At 42.8% G+C, this 27723-nt stretch overlaps 2 protein-coding genes and 1 long non-coding RNA gene across 3 annotated transcripts; 1 reads left to right on the forward strand and 2 right to left on the reverse strand.

The window, feature by feature from the left end:
- Positions 1–5561: 5561 nt before the first annotated feature.
- LOC133896270 (tricin synthase 2-like) lies at positions 5562–6967 on the reverse strand. Its single transcript, XM_062336846.1, has 4 exons — positions 6583–6967; positions 6428–6507; positions 6056–6332; positions 5562–5968 (listed from the first exon to the last, which is right to left on the reverse strand). Exons 1-4 carry the CDS (start codon positions 6847–6849, stop codon positions 5675–5677), a joined length of 918 nt encoding a protein of 305 aa, XP_062192830.1. The 5' UTR covers positions 6850–6967; the 3' UTR covers positions 5562–5674.
- Positions 6968–7309: 342 nt separating this feature from the next.
- On the forward strand, positions 7310–11458 carry LOC133896271 (uncharacterized). The gene is made up of 4 exons (XR_009905733.1): positions 7310–7755; positions 7864–7934; positions 8377–8845; positions 11094–11458. It is a non-coding gene; the product is annotated as an uncharacterized LOC133896271 (long non-coding RNA).
- Positions 11459–18501: 7043 nt separating this feature from the next.
- Positions 18502–19980, reverse strand: LOC133896269 (uncharacterized). Its single transcript, XM_062336845.1, has 2 exons — positions 19807–19980; positions 18502–19645 (listed from the first exon to the last, which is right to left on the reverse strand). The coding sequence occupies exon 2, from the start codon at positions 19632–19634 to the stop codon at positions 18672–18674; it is 963 nt and encodes a 320-aa protein (XP_062192829.1). The 5' UTR covers positions 19635–19645; positions 19807–19980; the 3' UTR covers positions 18502–18671.
- Between the last annotated feature and the right edge of the window lie 7743 nt (positions 19981–27723).

A 27723-nucleotide genomic window follows, 5' to 3' on the forward strand; every position in this document is an offset into this window, starting at 1 on the left:
ATGACAGTTAAATTAGCAAATTGTTTCAAATTTAGTTGAAAGTTGCCAATTACATGAAATAACAACATGCCGATATCAGATGACAGAAGCGAACCACAATCGGTCACGACCATATTTGGCAATTACATAAAATAACAACAAAAAAAAAATAATCAGAAAATAGGTATTTCGGCACACCGTGTGCCGAAAATGCCTTTTTCGGTACACCGTGTACCAAAAATAGATTTTTGGCACACCGTGTGCCGAATACGAATGCTAGATTCATAAATACACCAATATATTATCTATTTCAATGCTCAGGTATATTGTTTAAATTTGTATTTTTTTCCCCCAACGACCAAAGGCCGGCAAGGGGACCCATGTTTTCCCCTCCCCTCCCCCCTTCTCTCTCTCACTCACTCACTCAGATCTGCCCGGATCCGCCTTCCTGCCACGAAGGCCATCGCTGCCTGGCGACTGGAGGCCAGCGAGGGGGCGCTGCCATGCTTCCCCTTCCCATCCCTTTACTTTCTTCTCCTAATGCTCTATATCAACGATAAGTAAAGTCAATTATACAACTATTTATTTGAAGTAGGAATATCTTATCATTAATTATGTGTATTCCTTAAATGCATAATAGAAATAGTTGCAACTTAACACATTAGTATGCTTAATATATTGAATTATTTAGTATTTCTCTTTGGCTATAGACACGTGGATTCCACGTGCATGCTTGCTAGTTTAAAGTAGAAATATATGATCATCAATTATACATATAGAAGACTAAAACATGAGATTTTATATAGGTTCATGCCCCTTTAGAATAATATACTTACACCATGCTCTGTCTTGATTAATCTCATGAAGGTAATTATAATGGGGTATATCTAGATCTAGTTCCAAGGATACCAACAAGTTCTCTCATGTTCTAAGTCACGAAGTCCTTATCGGATGGATTTAATCATGGCTCGAATCTGTTGTGGATTTTAATAGATTGTTTCTGCTTCTATCCGACTATATTTGCTCTGTATTGTTTGTCCAGCTTCCAGCTTATCTTACTCCCTCTTGAATGTACCATCTCCCCTCCTTATATAGTTAGGTCGGGGAGACATTCTATTTGTAGAGAACTATCTAGTATGGAATTAATTTTGATTGTAGAAGCCCAAGGATCACCTTTTTTACGTCCTGGGGAATATTGCATTAAATGCACGACTTCTGAGGGGAGTTAAAATAATCATGACATTTGGAAATTGTGTTTTGATATTCGAAATGTTAAGGATGATGCTAATGAAAGCGGTAACGCTGGCATCTATTATGGAATAGTTGTCAAACCTCTATCCCTTACAAATAGGAAAGGATCTTTACGTTATCTTCATCCTTGCTCTCGCATTCTCAAATCCTCCACCTTTGAGTGAAAAGTTTTCTCCTCTCTTCAACCTCCAGCTCCCAAGTTTCCAATGGCGAGTTGATGACCTCGAAGATGTGGGTGCTCGCATCCAAAAGTTAGAGAAGGAGGAAATGATCACCCCCATGAGTTTGATCTCTTCAAGCGGAGGAGGAGGAGGAGATTTTGAGTCTAAACATCATAGAGATCATGATATTCGAGGCTTTCTTTCATTGCGGTTTTCACCTCCTCACTTTGGATTTATTCAAACAAATCATCTCCCTTTATGGCATGGAGCTCGTCAACCTCAACCCCAGCTCCATCACTATGCTGAGCATTTTTTTCTCACCTCTGCGAAGCTTTCGTGAGGGTGGGGCCACTCGTGCTCCTCTTCTGCTAGTTCTACTAACTAAAATAATTTTTAGCTACATGAGTGGAGGGATTTTCCGACTTCCATATTCACGAAGGCCTTGCCAACGAATACATCGACATCAACACTAGGTCATCGTGGTCGAGATGGTACAAATAGTGGTTCTACTATGAGCGAACTCGTGTACAAATGCATTTGGGTGAAGCCAAGTTCTTGCTGGCAAGATCCTCTCGAGGTGAGCGAACAACTTCATATACTCGTCGATCGCATCAATGGCCTCAATACTCACTGTCTAACGGCTAGGGACGTGGCGTTGGATTTCACCCAACATCACATTAGTTCATTGATGTATTGAGTACATCCAGCGTTGATGTACACGGGGTTCCATGACCCAAAAAGGGATAATGCTGCATGTAAGCCTGTCATATTCTTGTTATCTCTAACTATACACTTGTAAGATCTAAGCGTATTTATCTTCTTGTAGAGCTTTCCTCAATGACTGCAAAGGGAAGAGTCAAGTATCTCCTCGACAAGGTTCTAGCAAGAAATTGGAATGACAACCTGAAAGCCTTATGTGACCTGCCGCCCGAGGCAATGGCAGTGGAAATCAAGGTAATTTCTTACCTTTTTATGTCTCTCATATTATCTTTCAAGTCTTAATTTTTATTAGTCCTTAAAAATTCTTCCTTGGACTGGTTCACTCTCAGAAGCTGATTTGATAAGGCCCTCTGACCAGGGAAGCTGTGGGTTGGGGGAGAAAGAGTATAAGGTCTTTCCCAGACCAAGGGAGTCCGACCCTGAACCAAGCTAAAAAGAAATATCGAATTGTGACAGATGACTGGGAGTTAAAGCATGAGGATGTCGCAGTCCTTATCTTCCCCTCTCCTAACAGGGGAATTCTGCCTGAGGTAATCCTCAATCTTAAATCTCATGCTTTTGAAGTTCATCCTCGTCGTGTGAAGAAACTTTTTGTGACTCTAGTGGTCCTATTTCAAGGAACAAATTTAGAAAGACTTGAGTGTGCCTCTGGTGGAAGCACCAAGTGAGGCAGAGGATGCTCCAACCCTAACATCAACACCTCCAACATAGGAGTTGCCAGAAGAGAGATCTGAGGAGGAGAGTGCCATCCTGGCGATCATAGCTCCCGAGTCTGGCGTATGACATGCTAGTTTAGGGTTTCCTTCCCTCGGGGTGAAGGTGGATCCTTCCTTGAAACTAAAGATCAGGCCCCTGAGGTAATATGCATTCTTCATTACTAACTCGAGTCTTTTTCCTTTTCAATACACCTTATCGATGTTTTCTTCATAACCACGTGGCTCTGAGCTCGAGGGATGTCCTCCAAAGTTCCTTGAAGGCACCAGAGCTCGTCACTACATTTGCAACAATGATTGCCACTATTCTAACCATTGTAGTGTTTGAGCCAAATGAAGTCCTCCTGAGAACGACAGAAGAGGTCATGATAGTCATCTTTGAGAAGGGTGTGGCCATGACTACGGCTGAAATCCCTCCCGATGGCGAACTCAACGTTGGCCCACTAGGAGGCCAGTTGTTGCTGAGATGATTGAAGATCTTTGGAAGTTCTAGCTCGACTCGCCTACAAGCTCTTCAAGATGATAGTGCTTCGACCATCATTCAAGTAAGTTTCTTTTACTTATATTTTTTTTTCAAAAGTTTTTCTTTTATCCTAATCATCTTCTTTACTAGGCAGACCGCTCTTGACTGTGTGGCATATTTCAAAATGTTGTACAACCGGTATGCTGAGCTTGAGGTTACGGTCTCTCTTTCCTTTACCAGTGAAGTACAACAACTCCAACTCGAGCTGGTGGAAGAGAAAACAAAAACTGCACGTATCGAGGAGGAGCACACAGAGATCCTAGCTGCATGAGGTGGTGAGCGTACCCTTCATAGCTCATGAGTGCGGGTCCACTATATTAGCTTGCCTCAAGAGCTACTACCCCACTCTCGACTTGATGATGATTAATGAGGGCTTCAACTGTGATGAACCAGAGTTGCAACACATAATTGCCAAGTGTGCTCTGATAGATAAATCCATTGTAGATAGATCCCAGTATGATGATGTATCTGATGACAATTAAATAACTTATCTTTGGTATGTACTTTTATTGTCTCTTATTATCCTGAGTTGAGTGCTCTTGGATCCTGTCTTGATTAGACTCCTTCTTGAAAAATGCTTAAGCTGGAACAATTAAGTTAGAGTGAAAGGATAACATACTTAACTGCTAGTCCTTGAGTTACTACTTGTAGGAAGAAAATCCTCGACTCATCTAACCAAGAAATGGACATGTTGGTTCGTGTGTACTCGAGTATATTAGAACCTAACCCATTGTCAAACGCTTACAGACTCCTTGCCAAATCCCTCCTTGATAGACCAAAGACAATTATAAACGAGAAGATTAAAATGTCTTAAGTATTACTCAAGAATGTCCTTCCTTCGGTAGCCCCTAACTGTTCGATCAGGAAGAAATAATTCTAAGTGGGCAGTCAAAGTCAAGGAAGTGTTTATTCCACTATTCAGGTAACAAAAAAGTTTCTTTCTTTTTTTAAACTGGTATACTGAGAAATTAGATATGATTATCTTACTCACAATCATTGCTTAAAGAACAACTTCACCCAACTCGTACTCGTGTTCACTAAGAATAAGATTTAAAGAACATCGAGCAGTATATGCTTGGTATTTTTCCTTTACTCGGTGAAGATCTAGCAAGTTAGAAATTATCTTGACTTTGAGTTTCACAAAATGGTTATCAAGAAAAAAGAAATATTCAATGACGCAAAGATTCCAGACAACCATGTCAGCTGAATTAATCTAGAAAAATTATAAAATGAAACTGATCAGCCTTACAAACTGACCAAACTTACACATAGAACTTACAGATCCGATCAATATTCTCAGAGTTATTGAGTACTTGACCATCCTCCATTGCTAGTCTAACTGACCCTAATCGGGTTATCTCGGCTATTGTCATTGGTTATGCACATTTATGAAAAAAATGTGATTAAAACATTTCGAACAATGAAATTCAAAGGATGTTGTGAGGGGGGAGCATACATGTTGAATTTTGATCTTCATATTTTAGATTTAAAATATTTATATTGTTTACCTAGAAGGAATCAACTTGATGGTCGATAATTGAATCAACCTTGATGATATACCACTTAAGTATTATGATCAAGTAGATCATTATTGCACAATCTTAAAGATTGATAACTATCCATGAAGAATAGAATACCTCAAATACTATACGAACAAGAAAGCTATGTGTTGTATTCTTTTCCCATAGCGAGTTTACCTAAAGATTTCTCATATGAGATTTTTAACGAGGCAACATGTGCAATTCAACTTGCGTATGATATGTACTCTTTTTTCCAAAAATAGTTTTTTTCACTAGGTTTTCTTATAGGTTTTTAATGAAACATATGCATCTTATGGTATTCGTCCAAAGGGAGGTTATAAAGCCAATTTCCGAAAAAGGTTCGGCTCGACTTGCAAGTCCAGTTAGGTGAGCTCATACTGAAACATGACTCTTAGTAGACTCCTTCCATGCAGGACTACATATACGAAAGAAGATGAGAGAATTTTGTACAGATCTAATATACAAAAATAATAAGAAAGATGGCCTCTCCTTACATCTGTGTTTACATGTATTCTTGTGTTTATATCTACTGTGTTAAATCGTGAGAAACGGAGAGAGAAATGTTCTGACCGCTGGCAACGTGGTATTCCAACGGATCTGATCTCCCAAGATAGTACTGGAAGTATTTTCTGGCGAGTTGATTTATTTTACGGGACTCGAAGAGTCAAATCTAGACTGAGCAATACACACAGTCATGTACAGTTGTTTACCGTTTATTCCTTCACACTTCATTCAACGAAACATACACTCGATCCCGCCCCGCGCGCCAAGGCGACAGACGGCAGCTCAGACGACGCGGCGGCACAGCGTGATGCCGTCGGCGACGGGGAGCTGCACTCCCTCGATGCGCGGGTCGGCGGCGATCTTGGCGTTGAACGCCCTCATGAAGCCCCTGACCTCCCGGTCGCCCTCCGTGAGCGGCGTGTCGTCCGGCATCGCCACGGAGCCTCCAAAAAGCGTGTTGTCGTAGGCGAGCACGCCGCCGACGCGTACCAGCCGCAGCAGCTGCTCGTGGTAGATGCCGTAGCTCCCCTTGTCCGCGTCCACGAACGCGAAGTCGAACTTCCCCTCGTTCCCCTCCTGCACGAAGATCGATGAGCGAGTAAGGCCAACGGCCGGCGCCATTAATTGGATCAAGAATCAAAAGATTCGGAGGTTGTTGCGTACGTCGGCGAGCAGCTTGCCGAGGATGGGCATCGCGGGGCCTTCGCGGAAGTCGACCTTGTGCGCGACGCCGGCTTTCTGGATGACGGGCAGGCCGAGGTCGAAGTACTCCCGGCTGACGTCGATCGCCACGACCCTGCCGTCGTCTGGGAGGGCGAGCGCGGTGGCGAGGACAGAGCAGCCGGTGAAGACGCCGACCTCGATTGTGTTCCTGGCGCCCATCACCTTGAGCAGCATCGACAGCAGCAGCGCCTCGTCCGGCGGCGATGCCATGAACCCACTAATTCAGAACAACCCCAAATCCATGCACAAACTAATCACGTGAGATCAAAAGAAAGAGAGAGAGAAGCTAATCATGCAAGCGAGCGTGCGTACTAGGTGTGCTGCTGGGTGATGAGCCGGAGCTCGCGCATGCACTCGTGCTCCCGCGGGTACACCATCGTGTTCAGCATGTACTGAAATCGATCACAATTCACAAACAACATCGTACAAGCAAGAGAAGATCTTGACAGGGAGCTGCGCGCGCGTACCTCGTAGACGGCTTCGTTCTTGAGGAGGGTCTTGGCTCTGTCTTTGCTGTGGATGTCCTTCACCTCGCTGTTGGAAGTCATCGCCGTGCTGCTCCGACGAACCGCCCGGTGCTGCCTTAAAGGAGAGGAGAGGAGTGCACTACAGGCAAGTAGCAGTATCAGGTAGCGCTTCTCGTGCACGGCGTGAGCATCACTACCCGGGTCGCGCTCACGTACGCCGGGCGGGCGCACCGCTTCCTTTCCCTTCTTCCCTTGCGGCTCGTGCATCCGCAAGGCGAGATGCCTTGTCGGGTTCCGCCACAGTTAACGCTTGGAGTGGCCTGCCGGCTGCGTCACGCCGTTCGCAAAGGGAGATGGGCGGACGATGCGCTGTGACAGATTCCGGTGTCGGTGATCGTTCTGCGGGTACAGACAGAGCTTTGGGTACGGGCATGCGGTTTGGTTTCTGTAGTTCTGTGTAGGGGTACAAATATGACGGATATTTCCCAATCAACCATCATCTGAAGGGGCTCAGACAGTATTCGATCCGAAGAACTCGGATATCCGATAAAGAATTTGGATATCGGATACTGATTCAAATAGCAGTATCGAATATCGGATCTAAATATAGGAAGGCCGGTATCCGTTTGATACCGGATATCCGATATTTTTATCAGATATATCCGATGAGTATCCGATAACTATCCGGATCTCCAAATCCAACAGGCCAACCCCCCGACTCCCCCAAGGCCCAGGCGTAGCAATCGCACCATGGCATTCCTTTCAGTCCCTGCACCTCCTCCGCTTTGGCCTCCGGGCACAGAAGCTGCCTCCGCTCCTGCCTCTCCTGTGTGGCTGCGCCTCCCATTCCTCTCGTCCCTACACGGCTGTGCCTCCTCCGCTCCTCGCCTCTCTCCTCTCCGGGGCGTAGCAGGCGCCAGCCGCTTCCTCCCCAAATCCCAAACCCTAAATAAATCCCCTCATCTGAGCAATCCGCACCAGTGCACCAGAATCCATCTGCTGAATCCAACCATCACCGTCATTCCTGGGGCTGGAGGGGTGAGGCGGTCCTCTAGATGGGAAGGCGGCCAACGCTTCTAATTCCATAGTGGACTCGACTCGGTCGGTGGCGCAGTGCTAGATCTACGGCTCTGCTGGTGGCGGGCCGCCATTCCCAACCCTCCATTGGATTAGGTACGGCTCCGTTTGCATTTGGTGGTGTCGACTCAGATGATGCCTTAATTGTCAAGGCGTCGCTTACCTCATTACATGGACTGGTTTAGCTTGTTTCGTTATGTGCAGGTACTTCCTCCGCAAGCTAAAGAAGGTGAAGAAGAGCAACCGCCAGATCCTTGACATTTGCCATCAACGAGGTGACCTCTCCTTCTCACCTCGTTTCATCCCTTGTTTGCTCTATTCTGGCTGTATCATTCATGATGCTATATTGTTGCGCTGTTTGCGAGTACCTAGTTACATAATGTGCATTTATTTACTGTATTGAATTGGTGTATGCTGATCCTTTGGATATTTTGTTGTTTCATGTAGTTTTGTTCAGTGGTGTGTCGCAAAAGGCTTCTAATGCTTTTGTTCTTAGTAAATATAGTTAATTGGTGCTTGGTTCAATAGTTGTCTATCACCTTCTTACTCTCTCCAGTAATAGATGAAGATGTGATCATGTTTGTTCTTGTTTCATCTAAATGTGTTTCATCTTCGCTTCATGTTTGTGCATGTTTCATTCATCAAACTGTGCTCATGCTTCTCTACTATGTTGTGCCTATAATAAAATTGATATGTGTTTTTCCTTCTATTTAATAGATTTAGGATGGCTACTACTACTACAACTGCGAGTGTATGTGCAAGCATTGGAGCGTCTCCTGCTACTGCTGCTACAACTGTTGGCACGGGTCAATCAGTGCCAAAGCCACCACAACTAGATGATAGTGCTTTGGTGGTGAAGGAGACAACCACAATCACTGAAGGAGGTGCAGAACCTATTGTTATTGTTGATGAAGAAATTGCTAATGATGGGACTTGCATTGCAGAAGTAGAGTCTGCTACAAAGAAATAGAAAAAGAGTTCCTCTAAGGTTTGGGACTACTTCACCAAGTCCACAAAGACACATGAGAGAGATGATGGTGTGATAGAGAATCAAATTTGGGCGAAGTGCAATAAGTGTATTTTCAAAACTCGCATGAATCCACTAAGGACACGGTGTCCCTTTGGAATCATTTGCAATCGAAGCACTTCATAAAGCAAGGACATCAACTACTTCAAACGGGTGAAGGTAATAGTGAAGTTGTTCAGACTTTTAAGTATGATCCTGAAGTTAGCTTGAAAAAAATTCTATTTGGCAATGGTTATGCTTGAATACCCCTTTACGATGGTTGAGCATGAGTTCTTTGTTGATTTCATCAAATCTATGCATCCTAGCTTCTCATTCTAGTGTCCTACGATCACTAGGAAAGAAATACTGGAAATGTTCTTAGCTGAAAAGACAAAGTTGTTTGAACTATTGAAAGCTCTTTTTTGTCGATTTCTGCAACTATAGATATATGGACATCCAATCAAAATAAAGGTTATATGTGCATCACCATCTATTGGATTGATGATAATTGACAGATACAAAAAAGAATAGTGAAATTTATTAATGTCAATGGACATCATACAGGAACTAGACTAGCAAGTGAATTTATTAAGGGAGTGATGTCTTGAAACCTGGAAAAGAGGTTATTTACTCTCACCCTAGACAATGCGGCAGCCAATGATAAATGTGCGAAAGTAGTTGTGAGGGAGCTTAACATGCTTTCTAAGATTAGTAAGTCTCCTCCCTTGATATGTGATGGTGCTTTCTTTTATGTGAGATATTTATGTCCCATATTAAATTTGTTTGCTCAAGATGGTTTAAAAGTAATTGCATCCAGTTAAGAATATTAGAGCTACTATTGTTATTGTGAAGAACTCTACATTGCAGCGGGAGGAATTTGAGAAGTGTGCATAATTTTTTGAATTGAATAATAAATCTGGCCTTCCATTGAATGTTCCTACAAGATGGAATTCAACATATGATATGTTAAGCCATGTTATCTATTATAAGAGCGCTTTTTAAAGGCTAGCGTACTTGCACAAGGAGAAATATGATAATTGTGCTCTGTCAGATGACGAATGGGACATGGCAGAGTCACTGTGCAAGTGTTTGAAGAAACTCAATGATGCTACCATATTATTTTCTAGATGTCAATATCCAACAACAAATTTATTTTGGTGAAAGTTTTGTGAGATAAAATTAGCATTTAGAGATTGGTGTGAAAGTGTTGATATTAATGTGCTTCTATGGCCGAGGCCATGCAAGAAAAATATGACAAGTATTAGAAAAAATCTAACATAGCTCTTGTTGTGTCATGCTTCCTTGATCCTAAATACAAGAAAAGTTAGTGGAATATTTTCTGAGGAAGATTTACAATAAGAGGGTCGCTTGTGAACTTAGTCGTTACATGGATGTTGTGAATAAATTGTTCGAAACTTATTTGTGCAATACATGTGAATCTTCAAAGCCTAATGCTCATGCTGTACCTACTGTAGATTCTCACAAACTTGATAGTGCCAACGTTGAGATTGAAGAGTTTTTGTATGAGGATGAATTGGAGATATACATGAAACAAAAACCAATTCGGTGGGTTGATCCAAGTGGAAGAGTGCAAAATTTGACATATCATGTTCTCGCGCGACTTGCTCATGACGTATTAGTTGTTCAAGTGTTTACTATTGCTTTAGAATCAGCTTTCAGTGGCCGTGGGCGTGTTGTTAGTTCATTCCGCACCCATCTAGAGCCTAAGGTGGTCGAGGCTCTAATTTGTACAAAGGACTGGAATATTGCATCTAAGAAAGATATAATTAATAGTTTATATAACTTCTGATTTTATTTGTTAACTTCATATGCCATTTTTGAATTTCTTGTTCTAAGGATAAGATAGCATCAATTCTTGATGAGTTTAATTTGGAGTCGGAGGATAAAGAATGTACTATGACAATCATAAGGGAGAAGGTTTGTTGATTTGATACCATATTGTAATAACATTATCGTTTGAATCTGTTCAATTTTTCATTGTGTTAACATGTTAAATCTAAGAAGTTGACTAATTTTCATTTTATCCATCTGCTCTCTTTGCATCTGATCCGGTTCACCATTTTTTTAGCATTGTTGCAAGTAATGCATGTAGCCTTCCGAGATTGGCGAGACCGGCAAGTAATGAATGTTGCTTTTGCTCCAGAATGAGCATTGGTCAGTTGATGTCAAAGTACACATATTGTCATCCATACTAAATAATTCTAGAATTACAGCATGTTGCTTCAGTCCATTCAAACATTTTCAAAAATTTCAGAGTTACTGCTTCAGCCCCTGTCTGTGACACATGGGTCTGTCTTGCTAGTCCAAGAACTGTTTGTTACATCTTAGTAGTTAGTAGGGTCACTGCATATTTTTGTTTTCTATATCCATATGCTAGGCATATGCTGATCTGCACTAATTTTTGTAGGAGAACGAGATGACCGAGGACTATGAGGAGGACGAGAGCGACTAAATTTTATTAAGATGAAGAACAGGTCTGCTTTCTCCTCTGTCTGACAATTTTGATTAGATTTCAATATTTAAATCTTGGCACTTTCTATGGTTGTCATGAATCTTTGATCTTGTGCACGGGATTGTTAAAAAAATGTGTCCTCATTGGTAATGGATTTCAGCAACCTGGCGGTGATGGAATATTGAAATGAGTGTATGTTTTGATTTTAGTTAGCTCTGATGGGGTTGTCTGGTTGTGTCAAACTGTCAACTACAAGTCTGCAACTCTGCAAGTGCGAGTGCTTTCTATTTACTGATATCACTGTATGGCATGGGGTTGATTGGTTGTATAATTGTTTGGTACTGTATTACTGATATGTGTTGCTTCTACATTGTTAAGCCTCGTCATTTGTGTTGTCCAACAAGACTTTTTTTTAAGGTACAATTAGGATGTACATAATCTAGAACCCACGCACACCACACACACTCGCGCCCAACACACTCACACATGTGCATATCCTAAGCACACATTCCGACTAATCCTCACTAAACGCGCACGCATACGAGTACCCCAGTGAGACAACCTCATCGAGCAGTGCTCGAACACGAGCGGGCACGCAAGCGAACCAACCCTCTTGCCAATCGAGCTACGTTCGGCTCACATTGTCCAACAAGACTTGTAATGAATCATTTGTCCCTATTTATGATTTCTCATACTTTTGGCTCACCGTGTAGTTGGATTTTGGACTTGTGAAATAGTGAAGTGATCATAATATATATGACCGTTGTTTTTACTCAATATCCGAAGAAATATTCGTGACCGACAATGTCCACATCCAACATGTCACATATTCAATCTAAATCGATTTGTATTCGTGACCAAGAGTATCTGCATCCATATCTGTATCCAGCACTATCCGTATCGACTCTGACTCTGAGAAAAAAATATAGAAAAAAATATAAAATCAACTATATCCGTTCGTATCCGATTTGATTGCATCTCTAATTCTACGCCATCTGGTCTTCTTCTTCTTTTGAGATGTTTGCCATCTGGTCATTCTGGATCAGAAGGATATCGTTGATGGCTTGTTGCAGCGAATCGATGTGGAGTTCTGGACGGGTAGGAATGTGAGGGCAGCCACAATGATACGGTCCAACTGGCCCATATGCGTGGACCATGCGTAAGTTGGTTTTGCACTTTTGTTGCTGCAGTCTTTATATTTATTAATTGGAGGCTTCTGCATAAACTCAACGGTAATCTTTACATGAGGCATGCTATGAAAAAAACGAAATCCTAGAAAATCTTAAAACATAGAACGCCTGGCCCTTAATTTTGTGGATACCAATTATATATAGAAGATCTATGGTTGATATTCCTTAGCTTGTATGGATCAGGTTGTGGAACGGAAGACTTGCCCTGCCGAGTCACGTACACGGAAGAATCATGCACGACACGCACGTATGTTTAGACTCCTGTTACCGATGCTAATTAAGAAAACTTTGATGGTGCATACCCGATCTATCCGTAATTAGCAGGCGCACCTATTGATTGGACTAGTTTTCACAATGTGTATGGGCATTAAGATAAGACCGCATCTCGGTTAAAAATAAAAAATAATCCAACTTCCCCATCCATCCCTCATCCCCATCTTTCTCTATGAACACGAAGCCCCTCGGCTTCAGCTTCCATCACCCTCCCTCTCCGCTCCATCGATGCGCCGGGACGACGAAGGAGAACCAAGTTCGTCAGCCAGGTGGCCGCACTCAGGGACGAAGCCAGGAATTAGATATAGAAGGGACCAATTAAATATGGAGGGGCCAATTAGATAAAAAAAAAAAATAGATTGAACTGTAGTTAACACGTGCTGATTAACACTTTATTAGTTAAATGGTAGTGTTGTTGGGGGTGCCAGGCCCCCTCTAGCCATACCGTGGCTTCGGGCCGCACTTCTCCCAGATGCCTGCCCTCCTTTGGTTCGCCTCACACAAAGCATCGCCACCTCCACCCACATCTCCCTCTCCTCGTCAGAATTGAAGTCCCCGATGCTCGACTAAGAAGGATTTCAGCATAAGTGACCACGCCAGATAATTACTGCCATTCGGGGAAAGCCCATCAAATTCTCTCTTCACAAGATGAGACATTTTCTGTAGAATAAAAATAATGTGCGTATAAGTTTACAATTCTCTCTTCACAAGATCAGACATTTTCTACAGAATAAAAATAATGTGCATATAAGTTTACTACATGTAAAAAGTAGTAGGGTGCAAAGTGGATGATAATCTAAAATATTCTCAGACACTTCCTAGCATTTTTTAGATTTAATTAAGGTATTCAACGGTTTTCTAAATTAATTACCCATTATTCGTTTATCCCAAAAGTTCGCACAATGCCAAGAAGAAATATGAGTCCCTTTGAGGGTCCTAAGTCTAAGGTTATCCAGGATTAAGAGAGCTCATGCACATTAAACCATGTTTTTAATGTAATCATTCAATATTTTAATATTTAGATTACATATCATGATTCATAATGTTTGATAATTAAATGCATTCAAGAGAGCATAATATATTAACAATATCAATATAAGGCATAATTATAAAAGAAACACGGTAATTCATATTGAAATTAATATGCCATATACGCACAATTTAGGCACAAAATACTAATTCCCAAGGGGTTATTCTGTAAAATTCCAAAGTCCTGGAAAATTCTGATTTTTGACGGTTTTTATGTAATTTTGAGTGTTGCGAACAATTTCCAGAAAATACAAAGTCTATTTTGCAAAAATTCAAGGCCTTTGTGTATTTTTCAGAAAACCTACGAACCAATATGCAAATTATGAAGTATTATGCTCTATTTCCAAAAAAAGTTTAGGTTGTGTCGGTGTATCAAGAACCGGGGGTCCCTGAGTCCCGAGGCCAGGCCAGCCGTCCGCCACGTGTCACCATACCGCGAGGTCCCTCCTGCGATGTGAGGAAAGTCTAAGTTCCGGGAGAAGGTGCTCGGGGCCATAGACCCTGGTCCCCGAGCACCCCAGTTCCCCGATGACCTGCAGAGTCTAAGTACCGGGAAGAAAGTGCTCGGGGAGGTGCCTGGTCACCCACGAGCACCCTAGTCCCCCGACAATCAGAAGAGCTAAGTTCCGGGAGAGAGTGCTCGGGGGCTGCACGCAGCAGTCCCCGAGCGCACGGTTCCCCGAGGGTCAGTGTGAAAGTGCTCGGGAGAGAGTGCTCGGGGCTGCATGTGGCAACCCCCGGGCACTCGGTTCCCCGAAGGTTCGTGCAAGAGTGCTCGGGAGAGGGCGCTCGGGGAGGTAAACAGTACCCCCGAGCACCCGGTGCCCCGAGGACAAGGATAAGCATTCTCGGGAGAGAGTGCTCGGGGAGGTGAACAGTACCCCCGAGCGCTCGGTGCCCCGACGACCCGGAAAGGCCCCCGAGGGGCCCGCCGATGAGGTGTCAATCAGTCAGAGGCCTGAGGCCGTATTTAATGAGCGTGCGCGATCTGACATTCCCAACTGCTCCCGCGGTAGTGTCAGTTCCTGCCACATTTTGGCAGAGAGGCGTGGGGCTATTAATTGCACGGGTCCCGTCCCGTATCATCCGGTGTGTCTCGGGATAACATCGCCAGGATCAAGGTATTCCGCCTGCCGCCCTGCCGTGGCAGAGGAACAAGACAGGGCGGGCACGCCGGGTAGCTCTGTGGCTGCCCGGTGGGCCCTCTCAATGGCACCCGTAGCCAGGGCATTTATGGTGACAAGTGACCGGGCGTGCGCCGCGTTTTCCACCTCCCCGGTCACTTCGCCCAGAGAAAATGATGACGCCTTTCTCAGTCATGGCGTCTTGGAACTTGTACCCCCTCCTTCCCGTTCGAGGCATGTCGCAGTCGGCGAGTGTATAAAAGAATTGGCGCACAGAAGAGAACAAGAGAAAAAACAAACCACCCCCCAATCAACCAAGAATAGACCGAAGAGAATCCGACCAAGGATACACCCGCGACATCCAAGAGACCGCAAGCATCGAGCATAGAAGCACCAAGAACCAAACCGTAGTCCCTGCCCAAGAGCAAGGGGCCTCAAGCTCTTAGTTAGACTCAATATTCTTATAACCAGTAACATCCTTGAGGGACTTCCTCAGGACAGTTATTACATCCACACAGGAGTAGGGTATTACGCCCCTGCGCGGTCTGAACCTGTCTAAACTCCGGTGCATTTACTTCCCTTTGCACTAGGTCGATTATCCCCCGCCACCGGCCGTTGCATTTACTTCCACTTCTATTTATTTCTCCGACGAACTTATTCAGAATCATCCTCCGGCCGAATCTCTAAAAATGGGTCTCTCGGGATCCCTGCGACAGGAGTTAATCCTCCGACAGGTTGTATTTTGTAAAAACACATAACCTATTCTGATTGTTCTAAATTCCAGGGGGTTTTAGCAAAAAGAAATTTAGTTTTTTTTATTTTCTATTTTTTCTCCTGAACATAAATAAGGCCCAATTCTAATTTGGGTCGGCCCAACTACCTATTGGGCATTCGGCCTTGTCCTTCTTCTTTTTTCTTTTTTTTTCTGGTTTTTTCCAATATGCCCGCCCATGTTCCTAAAGTTTCAGCCCCTTTCTCCGCTTATTGGGCCAATGTCCCGATTAATTAGCTAGTACTCGGTCAAACAAGGTCGCTTCCTCCTACGCCACACGCGAGAGAGAAGTGCATGCAACGCAGAGGCAGCAGCCTTGGTTTGGCCGAGTGCCGGTGAAGTGAGAGGAGGCAGGTGACCAACGATGCAATGACAACACGCGGTGGTGATGTGAGGATGACGTACGGCGCCGGTTGGATTTGGAGCAGTGATCTTTGGGTCTCGTGTGCGTGCGTGTGTTATAGCGATGGCCTTTGAGCCACTGCGAGTGTTTCTGTGCAGGGATATCACCGCCAGTGGAATCTATGCCTGTGAATGCTAGGGTTTCAATGGTGGCTAGTGAGCCCCACCATGTGTACTATTCTTATATGTATTCTAGTATGTATGGTTCATGTACAACAGCTTAGGGAAAAAATCCGGCTCGATGGCCGGCTGACAGCATTGCGAGACACGATTCAGCACACTGTAGGGCTTGGTGCCGGTAGATCAGTAGCAGGCAGATCTGATCTTGAACACAACGGTGTAGGTGCTGGCAAGTTTGATGACACAATGTAGACAATATAGTCGACGTCGATGGCGGTAGAGTGAGTGTTGATAACGTGTTGTGAAACGTTCTCAGCGGTTATGGCATTTCTCTCTCTGACTCTCCAACACAATTCAAACTCATAGCAGAACACAAGAACAATAGGGTGTCTCCGTTCGTATGCATATACGTGTGTATGGTCTAGAGACCGAATCGAATTGGGTCTCTCCTTCTGTGAGAGAACAAATCCCATCCCCCTGCGAGCGTCCATAGCATCATTGGGCCCCTGCTGCTCACGCGTCGGTAGAGGAGAACAAGGCCACCAGCTTAGGGTGGAGGCCGGTCGTAGCCACCATTCCGTCGGTCAGTGGCAGGATCGCAGCCGGCGAGCTAAACATTGGATGTGCCATGACGAGGGTGTGTGTACTGAGCCTAGTCGCACGCGGCAACCGTAGCCCGTTGCGTGGTGCAACCCTGAAAGGCAACGACGACCCACGGGCGGGTGTGCGGCATAGAACAAAAAACCTCGGCTCGGGTAACTCGTTGAACTGGAAAAAACTAGAACCGGTTCGGTTTAGCTTAAATATCGTCCATGCAATTGAACCGGTGTGAACCAGTCAAGTGAACCTGATTTGTGTCGAGCCAGCTGGTTTTGATTCGTTTGGACTTGGAGTTTGGAACTTTAGACAATATACTGTTGCATTATTGATGTGTTATCTCATATGTTATGTTATATTACCTCTATTTAAAAATAATACGCGTATTTTTTTAAAAAAGTTAAATTTTATACTTTAACTAACATTTAATTAAATTACAAGAATGTCTAATATATAAAAATTATATAATTAGATTCATAATTTAAAATAAATTCGTATTATATAGGTTTTGTAGTTATAAATGATATATTTTGTGAGAAAAATTAAGTTAAAATTCAACTTCGAATACCAAGCCTAAAAGAAATACACATATTATTTTTGAACGGAGGGAGCATGTGATATATTTGGATAGATTTTATTACATATGTGGAAGAAAACTTACATATTTTTTACAAAAGATAAGAGAAATAAACATTATATTGCTAAATGAAAAATCACCGGTTCGACTAGTTGGACGGGTGAACCAGCTGCCTGACTGGTTGGATCTCCGGCCTGACTTTTCGTTCTATGGTGTGCGGGCGTGGGAGAGAGCAGTGGGCTTGGTTCCTCCTCGTCGACAGCCCACGTTGCACAGATTGGGCCTTCTCACGCTCGTAGTCTTCGACTTCTCATGCATCCGCTGGAAAAGATTTTTTTCAACTTGGAGCCAAAACTGATACATCGTTGAGGCTCAGTCTAGAACGACGACCATAGATTGTTCCAGTCGTTACAAATGGACTGTGGGCTCCGAATACTGTCTTAAAAAAAATAGGCGTAATTAGGTCACTCATAATGCAAGTGTCTTAGAGCGAAGGCTATTTCCTTCCAACTCATACGGATATTAGTATAGAAATTCTCTCTCTAATGCAAAATTTCTTCGAAGTATTATAAAATGTGACATGTCTATTTTTTCTATTGGTTCACAATTTTTACTTGGTTTCATGTAACACATGGACATGGACATGGACAGCCCTAATGCATTTCTTAACTTATTTCTTATGTTGGATTTTGTACTTAATTTATGTCTTGTGGAAGACACTAACTTTTTTTGTTCTTTTAATTATTTGCTACATTATAAGAAAATTATATGTGGCATGCAGCATGCTCATTTAATATTTAAGAAATAAGCTAAAGTGAAACATTGAAAGTGGCTTTACGATCACACTCCTAAGGCCACTCCCAGTGCCTGAGACATTAAATAGTCCTCCATATAAGATAAAAGATGATGTGACAAGTGATCGAAGAAAAAAAAGAAAAAGCTAGTGTCTTTTGTAAGAAACAAGCTCACACAAAATTCAATAGGAAGAAATAGCTAAGAAATGCATTAGAGCTTGAGTACATAATCCAAGAGGTAAGACATAGAGTATGTTTGATAGAGCTTTCAGAGTAAAATTAGTAAGAGCTCTGCCAAACGGTAGTTTACAACTTTCAACTCTTAGAGTGATTCTCTGAAATAAATTAGATACTGGGAGATGAAAAAACCAGTTCCCCTGATTTACTTCCCTCATATAATCTCTTCTTCCATAAAGTTTATCCCAGAGAATCAGTTTATTCTAGAAAATCTACCAAAAAATTGAAGATGCTAAACAAGACTCAAATTCACAGTCCGCAAACAAATCTACCAAAAAATAAATAAAAATCCTACAGAACATGCTCACAAGAATATGAAAACTATTCAAAATACTCAAACCATTTCTGAACACTTGTTACCGACAATTTTACAGTCACACTACAGCCATCCAAAAACTCAACTCTACCTCACCACCGCCTAGTCCTGATGCACAGACACGGCCACCGGCTGATCGCTCACTCTCCCCAACGCCGCCGTGCGCTCCTTCTCCCCGGCTTCCAACTCCAGCGCCTCCAAGATCTCCGTCAGGACGCGCTCCCCGTCCTCGGACTGCTGCTCCATGGCCCGCTCGAACTGCGCGACAAGCTCCGGGTCGAACACCACGTGTTGCTGCTGCTGCTGCTGCTCGGCGGCCTTGTGACCTTCGTGGTCAGCCGGCGCCGTCGGCGCGGTTCCGAACTTGGGCGTAACGTAGGAGCCGGGCGAGAAGATCTGGCCTCCCTGGAGCAGCCAGTCCCTCAGGCTGCCGGACTTGGAGAAGTCGAAGGCCGGCGGCACCTTCAGCTCGCCCAGCTGCCTCGCCCTCGCCCGCCTCTTCGCGCCGGTCGCCTCTCCTTGCCTCGCGGCCTCCTCTTGCTCGGACGAGTTGCTCTCCATGGCAGTGGCCGACGCGCCGTGACTAGATGCCACTGCCGCTGCTCTACGTTCCTCCTGTTCAGGTGCCGGTGTTGCTTGTTCCGACGAGCTGCTCTGCGTCACCAACGCGTCGAACTCCTCCACCGTGCGGAAGCTCCTCGCCCTCCCGGCAGCGCCACCATCTGACGCGCATTGAGCAGGTGACATGCCGCCTTCCCTGCGATCGCTCTGCCGTTCTTGCTCTGCGGCGTTCTCTTCCTCCAGCCCGGCGAGCAGTTCGGACACGTTGATCGTCTCGATCTTGGCAGCGGGCTCGGCCGCCGCCGGTAGTGGGCTCTGCTCGGGCTCCTTGGCCTTCCTGACCGACGAATTCGACGTGCAGAGAAGGGCCAGGAACTGGTCGCCGTTGCTCTTGGAGCTGGACAGGATGATCTCCTCGATCACGTTGCTCCTCTGGAAGCTGTGTCTCACCGTCTCCTGAAAGCTCCCTGATTTCGCCAGGATCTTGGAAGGGACGCACCCCATCTCTCAGCAATCTGGAACACAACGAGGCAAGATAGTTAAAACCATACGTCTTTTATTTCGTTTATCCCTATTCTTCTCCATGATCACAAACCATGCATCTCCTTGCTACGAAACAACTGAAATCATCTGAACTAGACCCCAAAAGAGAAAGAAAGAAATTCAGAAAGCTTACCTGAAGGTATGGCTCGTCAGAACTCAGAATTACGTCGGCGTCCTCCTCGGTTCTCGAATTGCAACCGGGCAGCGTGCAATTTGTACCAGAAGCAGCAGTAGGGTTCTAGGCTTCTAGCTTGGGGTGGCGATTAGGCGACTGACTAGTGACTAGCAGCCAGATTAACAGCACAGCTCAAGCAGAGCGTCGTGCCAAGATCCAATCATGGGTGATTAATGGTTAGAATACTTGAGGTGGCAATGGGATGGAGAATTCTAAACAGAAGAGGATCGTGGGCTTTGAGTCAACGAGTATTGTTAATGATCAAGAATTGTGGCCTCCTTACCAGGTGCACCACCAACCCATGTTTGAACATTAGACTTTTTTTAGTGGATGGCTGCTGGGAGTAGCCTCGGGTTTGGTGGTCATTGCATCGTTTGCCATACGAGTGTGGTTTAGTTAGGCCACTCTCAATGCCTAGAATTTGTTTGATTCACGCCTAAATTTACCATATTTAGGATTAATTATGTTATATATAGTGTGGTAGATGTTAGGTTGATGGTTACAAATATAGAAAGCCACACTTTGTTAGCTCTGATCCACACATTGTACACTTAGTTTTTTTGACTAACTTTATCACACTTGTAGCTAAGATTTTTTAGCTATACTTTTTGTGGTAAGACATATTTAACTAATCTTAAACGTGGTAAACTTAGACGCGGACCAAATAATCCCTTAGTCTTTCATATCATTTAGACACTAGTGTAAATATAAATTCTCAACATGCTTAGTGTATATTAGTGAGGCCGATCAATAAATATAGATATTACTTATAGAAACTACATTTACCTTGATACATTGTTTTTCCTATGGGCATGTTTGTTAGAGTTCCTCCTGATTTAAATTCTCTACGGGAAGTGATTCGCTGGGGTGAATTGATTTTGTAGCTAAAAATATTTTCTCTAGTGATTTTCTAGAATAAACTGATTCTCTAGGATAAATTCTATGGAAAAAGAGATTATATGAGGGAAGCAAATTAGGGAACTAGTTTTTTCATCTCCCAATATCTAATTTATTTTAGAGAATCACTCTAGAAGTTGAAAGTCATAAACTACCATTTGGCAGAGCTCTTACTAATTTCACTCTAGAAGCTCTGCCAAACAGGCTCTATGTCTTACCTCTTGGATTATGTACTCAAGCTCTAATGCATTTCTTAGCTATTTCTTCCTATTGAATTTTGTGTGAGCTTGTTTCTTACAAAAGACACTAGCTTTTTCTTTCTTTCTTCAATCACTTGTCACATCATCTTTTATCTTATATGGAGGACTATTTAATGTCTCAGGCACTGGGAGTGGCATTAGGAGTGTGATCGTAAAGCCACTTTCAATGTTTCACTTTAGCTTATTTCTTAAATATTAAATGAGCATGCTGCATGCCACATATAATTTTTTATAATGTAGCAAATAATTAAAAGAACAAAAAAAAGTTAGTGTCTTCCACAAGACATAAATTAAGTACAAAATCCAACATAAGAAATAAGTTAAGAAATGCATTAGGGCTGTCCATGTCCATGTGTTACATGAAACCAAGTAAAAATTGTGAACCAATAGAAAAAATAGACATGTCACATTTTATAATACTTCGAAGAAATTTTGCATTGGAGAGAGAATTTCTATACTAATATCCGTATGAGTTGGAAGGAAATAGCCTTCACTCTAAGACACTTGCATTATGAGTGACCTAATTACGCCTATTTTTTTAAGACGGTATTCGGAGCCCACAGTCCATTTGTAACAACTGGAACAATCTATGGTCGTCGTTCTAGACTGAGCCTCAACGATGTATCAGTTTTGGCTCCAAGTTGAACACATAGTTGGTCGAACAGAGCTTCAGCTTTAAAAGTTTTAGAAACAGGATATCTTTAGCTTTAAAAATTTACGAAGCTAAAGTTAAAAATACAATAGTGTATTTAGATGAGTTATTTTATTTGTATTCTAGATTAAAATAGATATGTAAATCATATTATAGTAACCTATAAATATTAAATCTGAAGTGAAGGTGTGAGCCGAGCCATGCATCTCAATAACATACCCATCAATATAATACAGTTACTAGTGAGTGGTTTGCCTGAAACGTTAGTAGTGTGCCAAACTGCAGATGCCACCCAGTCATCAGTGGGCTCCGCGAGCAGGAAAGCGTGTCGTGCCGCGAGAGAACGGGGAAGACGGGAAAGTCCTCCGCGTGGCGGGAGGCGCACTTCGCCTTGTCGACGGGGCCAATATCAACCGTTCCTGCCGATTCAACGGCCAAGGATCTTCCGGAGTTGTTGGAAGTCACACACTCCTACCGTCCTACGTGGAAACTTTTGAGACTTTGAGACCGCAAACTTGGACCTTTTTAGTTTTTTTCCTATCAATTTCGAGACTATTATGGCCACCAAACGAGTCAATTTGTGCGTGTAATATTTAGCATTCCTTTGAAAATTCAGAAGGTTCTTCATCTACTATATACTACTAGCAACTACACACGTATTTTACACATATGTAATCAATACAATATATAATAATTCGAAAAGTAAAAGAATATAATATAAAAAAATTGTATTCACGAAATTCATATCATAATCATGTAATTAAGGGGAAGAGGAATGATGAGTACAGTCATACATAGTTTATTGTCCGTAGCAACGCTATGAGGAAAATCAAGATAATGATCGATTTTATTTGGTAATAAAAATAATTCTTGTAAAATACTTTAGTGTAAAGATAGCGTGACAGAGATAAACTCTATGGTAGACGATAGTGGAGGCGACGTGCGAATGGCGGCACACCCTCTCCAGAAAATCGGTGTTATAGGCGAAGTACGGGAGGTGACGCATCCTCTGAAGAAACCCGACGCTGTGGACAAAGTATAGGAGACAGCACACCTTCTGAAGAAACTCGATGGTGAATGTATACAAGTCAAATATTAGATGATTGGGTATGAAAGACAAATAATAGGAGATTAAATAATTTTTTTGAAATGTGTAAAAGATAAATATTGGATGTCTAGATATGAAGGATAAATAATGAGATATTAAATATATTTTTGAAGGAGAAATAAGATTTAATTCTGTACGGTGACCGTTTGATCAAATTAAATGGACGATGAAGATCGTTCTAACCTACATAACTCGTATATTTATAGAAGTATATATCTGGCGTATATTATTTGGCAGAGCTCCTGCCATCAAAAATAATAATAAAAGAGAGAAAATTCCAACATGATCTGTTTCGAATAATTAGACTCTAAGTTTGTGGTTCTGTTAAAAGCTACTCCTCCATAAACTGAAAAGAAATGCTCCTACAAGGTTGTACATGGAACCAATTAACCACAGAAAGTACAGGGAGTTCGATTTTTTTTTTTTTTTTGAAAGATAGGGAGTTCGATTTGCTCTGGCGGGAGCCGACAAATCCCGCGGTGCTGCGGCAGTCAGCTCAAATTTCGAAAACGGGAGACGACAAGCATGCAGGCATTGGTGAGCGTTAGGATTTATCATTGCCTAAGCTAATGAACTACTACAGGTTAGCGACGTGTGGACAATGAGAAGCAACCTCCGAGACAGTCCGACAGCAGCAGCCTCCTCAAATGGAGCGACCTCTTTTCCACGCGTTCCGAGGCAAATGAGTAGTTCAAGGTGCTTCCTAATCCAACCTCGGTTTCCTGATACTATAATCGAAGCTCTCAAGTGTTCCAAATGTTTGTAGAGTGTAGTGTAGTGCACTTTTTTTTTAGAGGAAAATGTAATGCTGCTAGTAGATCACTCTAGAGCTTGATGTGTGGCTGGCTAGAGAAGAAAAGGATATTTATTTTGTGTCTTTTTCTTTCTTTCTTTTTTGAGAGAGAGAAGGATCTGCAAATGTTTTTTTTTTCAAAGAGGAGGATCTGCACATGCTGGTAGCTCTAGTCTCGTGAGCCTCATTTTTTGTTTTCTGAACTTTTAGACCATTTAGCATCCATTGGTCTAAACTTTTTCTCGTGAGCCTAGAGTCTGAACTTTAAGACCATATATCAAAAATAAAATATTATAAAAAACGCTTGTTTGGAAAAAAAAAGAAAAAAAATAAAGCCATCACTCTCCGTTCTATTGCTCTCAAAATTCAAAATAATATCAAAATAGTCATAAAAAATTTTAAAAAAATTGTTGGTAGAGAGGATATTATTATCTAGCTCTAAAAAATGTTAGAAAAAATATGATATATACAATGAGAAAAAAGATAGATTTTATTGTAAAAGTAATTGTTTGAGTTGAAATTGTTTGGACAACTAGATTATATCATCATCTACAACATTTTTTTTTCAAAAAAATCATGACTATTACAATAGTGTTTTGGATTTTGAGAGCATTAGAATATTTTTTATTTTTAGCCTTTTTTTAACCTATCGTATGTTGAAAGGGAGACAGGTGTAGTAGCCTATTTTTGATTTTTTTTTCAAACGGAAGTCTAGTTTGGTAATTTTTTAATTTTTGAAATAGAAAAATAAAAAATTCGTCAAGTCTGATAAGGCCCATATGCTAACGGCCGAGGTCCAGCCCATCTATAGAACTTCCTCCTGGGTCAGTGAGCAGCCCATGGATGCGCATGGAAACAGCAATCAATGGGAGTGGTCATTCCAAGAAAATTATATAAGATCTAATCTTATAGAAAAAAAATTCTTTTATATATGTCACATGTTTTTATTTTTTTCTCTCAGTTGCACGTATCAATCGTTGAATCAGAGAAGGATGATATAAATCAGAATCTGATTTTTCGGTGAAAAATCTCGTAGAAGTTCCTTTTGTGGTCAACGGTGTGAAACCCTGCAGCCTGCACTGCATGGATTGAATTCACAACAGTGCCGATTGATCCCGTAAAACCTGAGCGCACAGGACAAATGCGTTCAAATTCTCCAACGGTGCATCAAGCAACGGATTCTGTACAGCTCGGCTCATTAACTTGTCCGATACACTCACTGCGCACTTTAAAGTTCAGAAAAAATAAGTGGAAACATGTACAAAGTGAAATGTGTCCCACCGTCGGTGATATGCCAATGTATTTTTGAAGATTCCTAATTTTTTTTTCTTCCTCCTAAATTTTTTTTAGGGCTCCTAGGTTTGGTGCGTTGGGGATAGAGGGCTTCAGCGTCTTTCGCCCCCACGGTGGGTCCGCTCCTGCGTGCGCTCATCCTAGCAATTAGTCCTTTTATATGTGGGACTCTGAAACAGGGGTGAAGGATAGTTGTAGCCAAGGGAGGCCGTGATTCCCGTGGTTCAACAAATTTTATGTATTTTATAGTGTATTTTTTTATTTAACAAATTTTATGTATTTGTAGTGTATTTTGAGCCCAAATTCTTATATTTTATTAATTTGGCCCTATGATTCAGTTAAATTCCATTTGACTTCACCAGACTCGTGAATTTAGTTCCAAGCTCCGCCACTGCTCTGAAGTCGAAAGAGCAGTTTTCAGCTCTTTCCTCCTCCATAAGACCCACTTTCCATTAAACTATCGCATGACGTTTCCTCTGCATGCTAGTACTCGAGTAGATTCGCCATGCAGTGACATGGAAATGGAGTTGAGCTCGTCTGCAACGCACAATGGCCATCACGGTACGGGCAGTGGATTGCAACTTGCGAGGAGGCACGTACCGGAGCAGTGCTGCTGCGGCGGCGGATACGGTGCAGGAAACATACACCCATGTGCCGGGAAGACACAGGCACCAGCAAGCTGCTGCGCGCATCCAGACAGAGACGCTCGAGGATGCCACGACGATCCGTCTGCTCTGGTCCCCTGCACTTTCTCGCGCCCGTGCTCTCCGTCCGCCTCCGCTCTCGCGCTCCGAGCGCTCCAGCGGCCACATTGCAGCGCAGACAGCAACCCGCTACAGCGCCGTCTCGTACAGCTCCCGGCTCCTGAAAAGCGCGCAGCTGTGCCATGATTTGGCTGACAACTTGGCATGTCGGCAGCTCGGCTGCAAGTTACTCCGAGCTGTGACTAGCCTAGATATGTGGCCAGCTAAGCTAGATCTCTCATGATGCGCCCGTAAAGAAGAAAGCGCTGGGCAGTTGGAACCGATCCGCTAGATGCAGTGGAAGGTCTCTGGGTTCTTTATCGAGTACGCACTACTATATAACACTGTATATACAACGTTTTATCAGTGTCGATTCGATAATAATCAGTATTGAAGATATATCGGTGCCGGTTCTTAAACTCCCGCACGCGAACAATAGCTGAGGAGATAAGAACCGGCACTGGTAGTCCTCTATCAGTACCGATTCTAGCCACCAACGACACTGATAGTAATTTTCAGTGTTGGTTCCATCACTGATGACGATTTTAAACCGATACTGATGATGTATTTTGATATAGTTATGTGTGGTGTGATCAGTGTGAAGTGGCCGGCCCTCTTCATGGTTCGATTGGATTCAACCGTATTCCATCAGTGGACCAAGCGAATAATCCAGGTAAAATGTATCGAATAGACAGATAATCTAGATATCATGCTACTGTTGGTAATATGCGCAAAAATTTAATTTCAGATTCTATACAAAGACATATTTCACAATCTATAACAGATGAACATACTTCTAACCCTAGCAGCAAGCAACAGTACCAAAAATTCATCAGTTTTATCAAGAACTCACAATCAGGTTGATGAAGGGATGAAGTTGACGATGTGTCGATTCGCTGCCGTGCAGATCGTAGATGAAGCAGTGCAGAGTGGTCGCGCAAGTGCGCTGCCTAGAAATCTTATTGCCGTCCCTCGTGCGGGCTTCACGACGGTAGAGGCTCGGAGATACCGCTCACCCTCCAAACTTGTGCACGGCAAGGAGAAGTGCCGGTGAGATTCGGCAGCACAACACACAAGACAATGATCTGGATGGGTGGAGAAGAAAATATGGAGCAGAGAGATGTATCCTCAAAAGTCTGGATGTCTCCAGGATTTATAGGGAAATGGCTGCCCTCTTGGAGCCGTTTTCTCTCATAAATTGCTCACTGATTGCTGCCTCCATAACTGACTAATTACTCTCAGAATTAAGGCATTAATCGTGATTAAAACGGCTGATTATGACATTGATTACAATTAAAAAGGGAGAGCAGCAAAAGGACTTGCAATTTTGTGCTGCCACGCCATGGCCGCGCGTCGCAAGTCACGCGGATATTCACGCGAAAAATACGCGACGAATATAGCAAAGTATATTATCTCTTTCTCATTTTCTCTATTTTAAAAAAACGAGAGAACTTAAATATTTAAATTGATATACATCCACTTACCTAATAATACTACGAGACTAAATTTTCTTACTTTGTATTCTTATTAATAGGTTTTGAATGGGCCATATTCGAACAGCTACATAAACGGATAATCGGAAATCTGTTTTTCACCCCGTTCGCCTGTATAGGTTAGCAGGATGAGTTTAGGTGTGGTAGCAGTGTCGGACTAGGAGCCGCGTTTGGTGGCTTACCACCTAATTTGGGAACAGGGTGTCACCTGTGATGGCCTGATGGAGTAGTGATGGGACATTTCATGGGATGCAAGAAAAAATAAAGCTTCTTAGATGTGTGATGGGACATATCTAGATGTGTACTATATTTTTCTTTTTGAATTTGATTGCTTACACTACATTATTACACAAATTTCTAGTATTTTATTTTGCACGGAAGAGGAGACTATTTCTAGCTCAAATCAAGCGTGTTTCGCCTCCTGTTGTGGTGATGGCGCCCATCTTATTTTCTAAAATAAAAATGTGCCGATGTCCATTATGTGCGACTGCCCCGGCTAAATTAGGACTAGTACAGATCACCGGCTAATTGGGTGCCTACTCTCTTGGACTGAACAAATGATTGCTCCATTTGATAGATTCCATATGCTTCTTCCGATGTCACCAAGGCCAGATACACATGGTGTGCTGCCACACT

Source organism: Phragmites australis, chromosome 16 (genome assembly GCF_958298935.1).
Source record: "Phragmites australis chromosome 16, lpPhrAust1.1, whole genome shotgun sequence".
Lineage (NCBI taxonomy): Eukaryota > Viridiplantae > Streptophyta > Magnoliopsida > Poales > Poaceae > Phragmites > Phragmites australis.

Bases quoted from the DNA above. Each gene is read 5' to 3' on its own strand.
- LOC133896269 (XM_062336845.1), bottom strand. From the start codon at position 19,634: ATGGGGTGCGTCCCTTCCAAGATCCTGGCGAAATCAGGGAGCTTTCAG.
- LOC133896270 (XM_062336846.1), bottom strand. From the start codon at position 6,849: ATGCACGAGCCGCAAGGGAAGAAGGGAAAGGAAGCGGTGCGCCCGCCC. The intron at 6,333-6,427 runs GTACGCACGCTC...GTTCTGAATTAG, and splicing joins ATCACCCAGCAGCACACCTA to TGGGTTCATGGCATCGCCGC. The intron at 5,969-6,055 runs GTACGCAACAAC...ATCTTCGTGCAG, and splicing joins TCGGCAAGCTGCTCGCCGAC to GAGGGGAACGAGGGGAAGTT.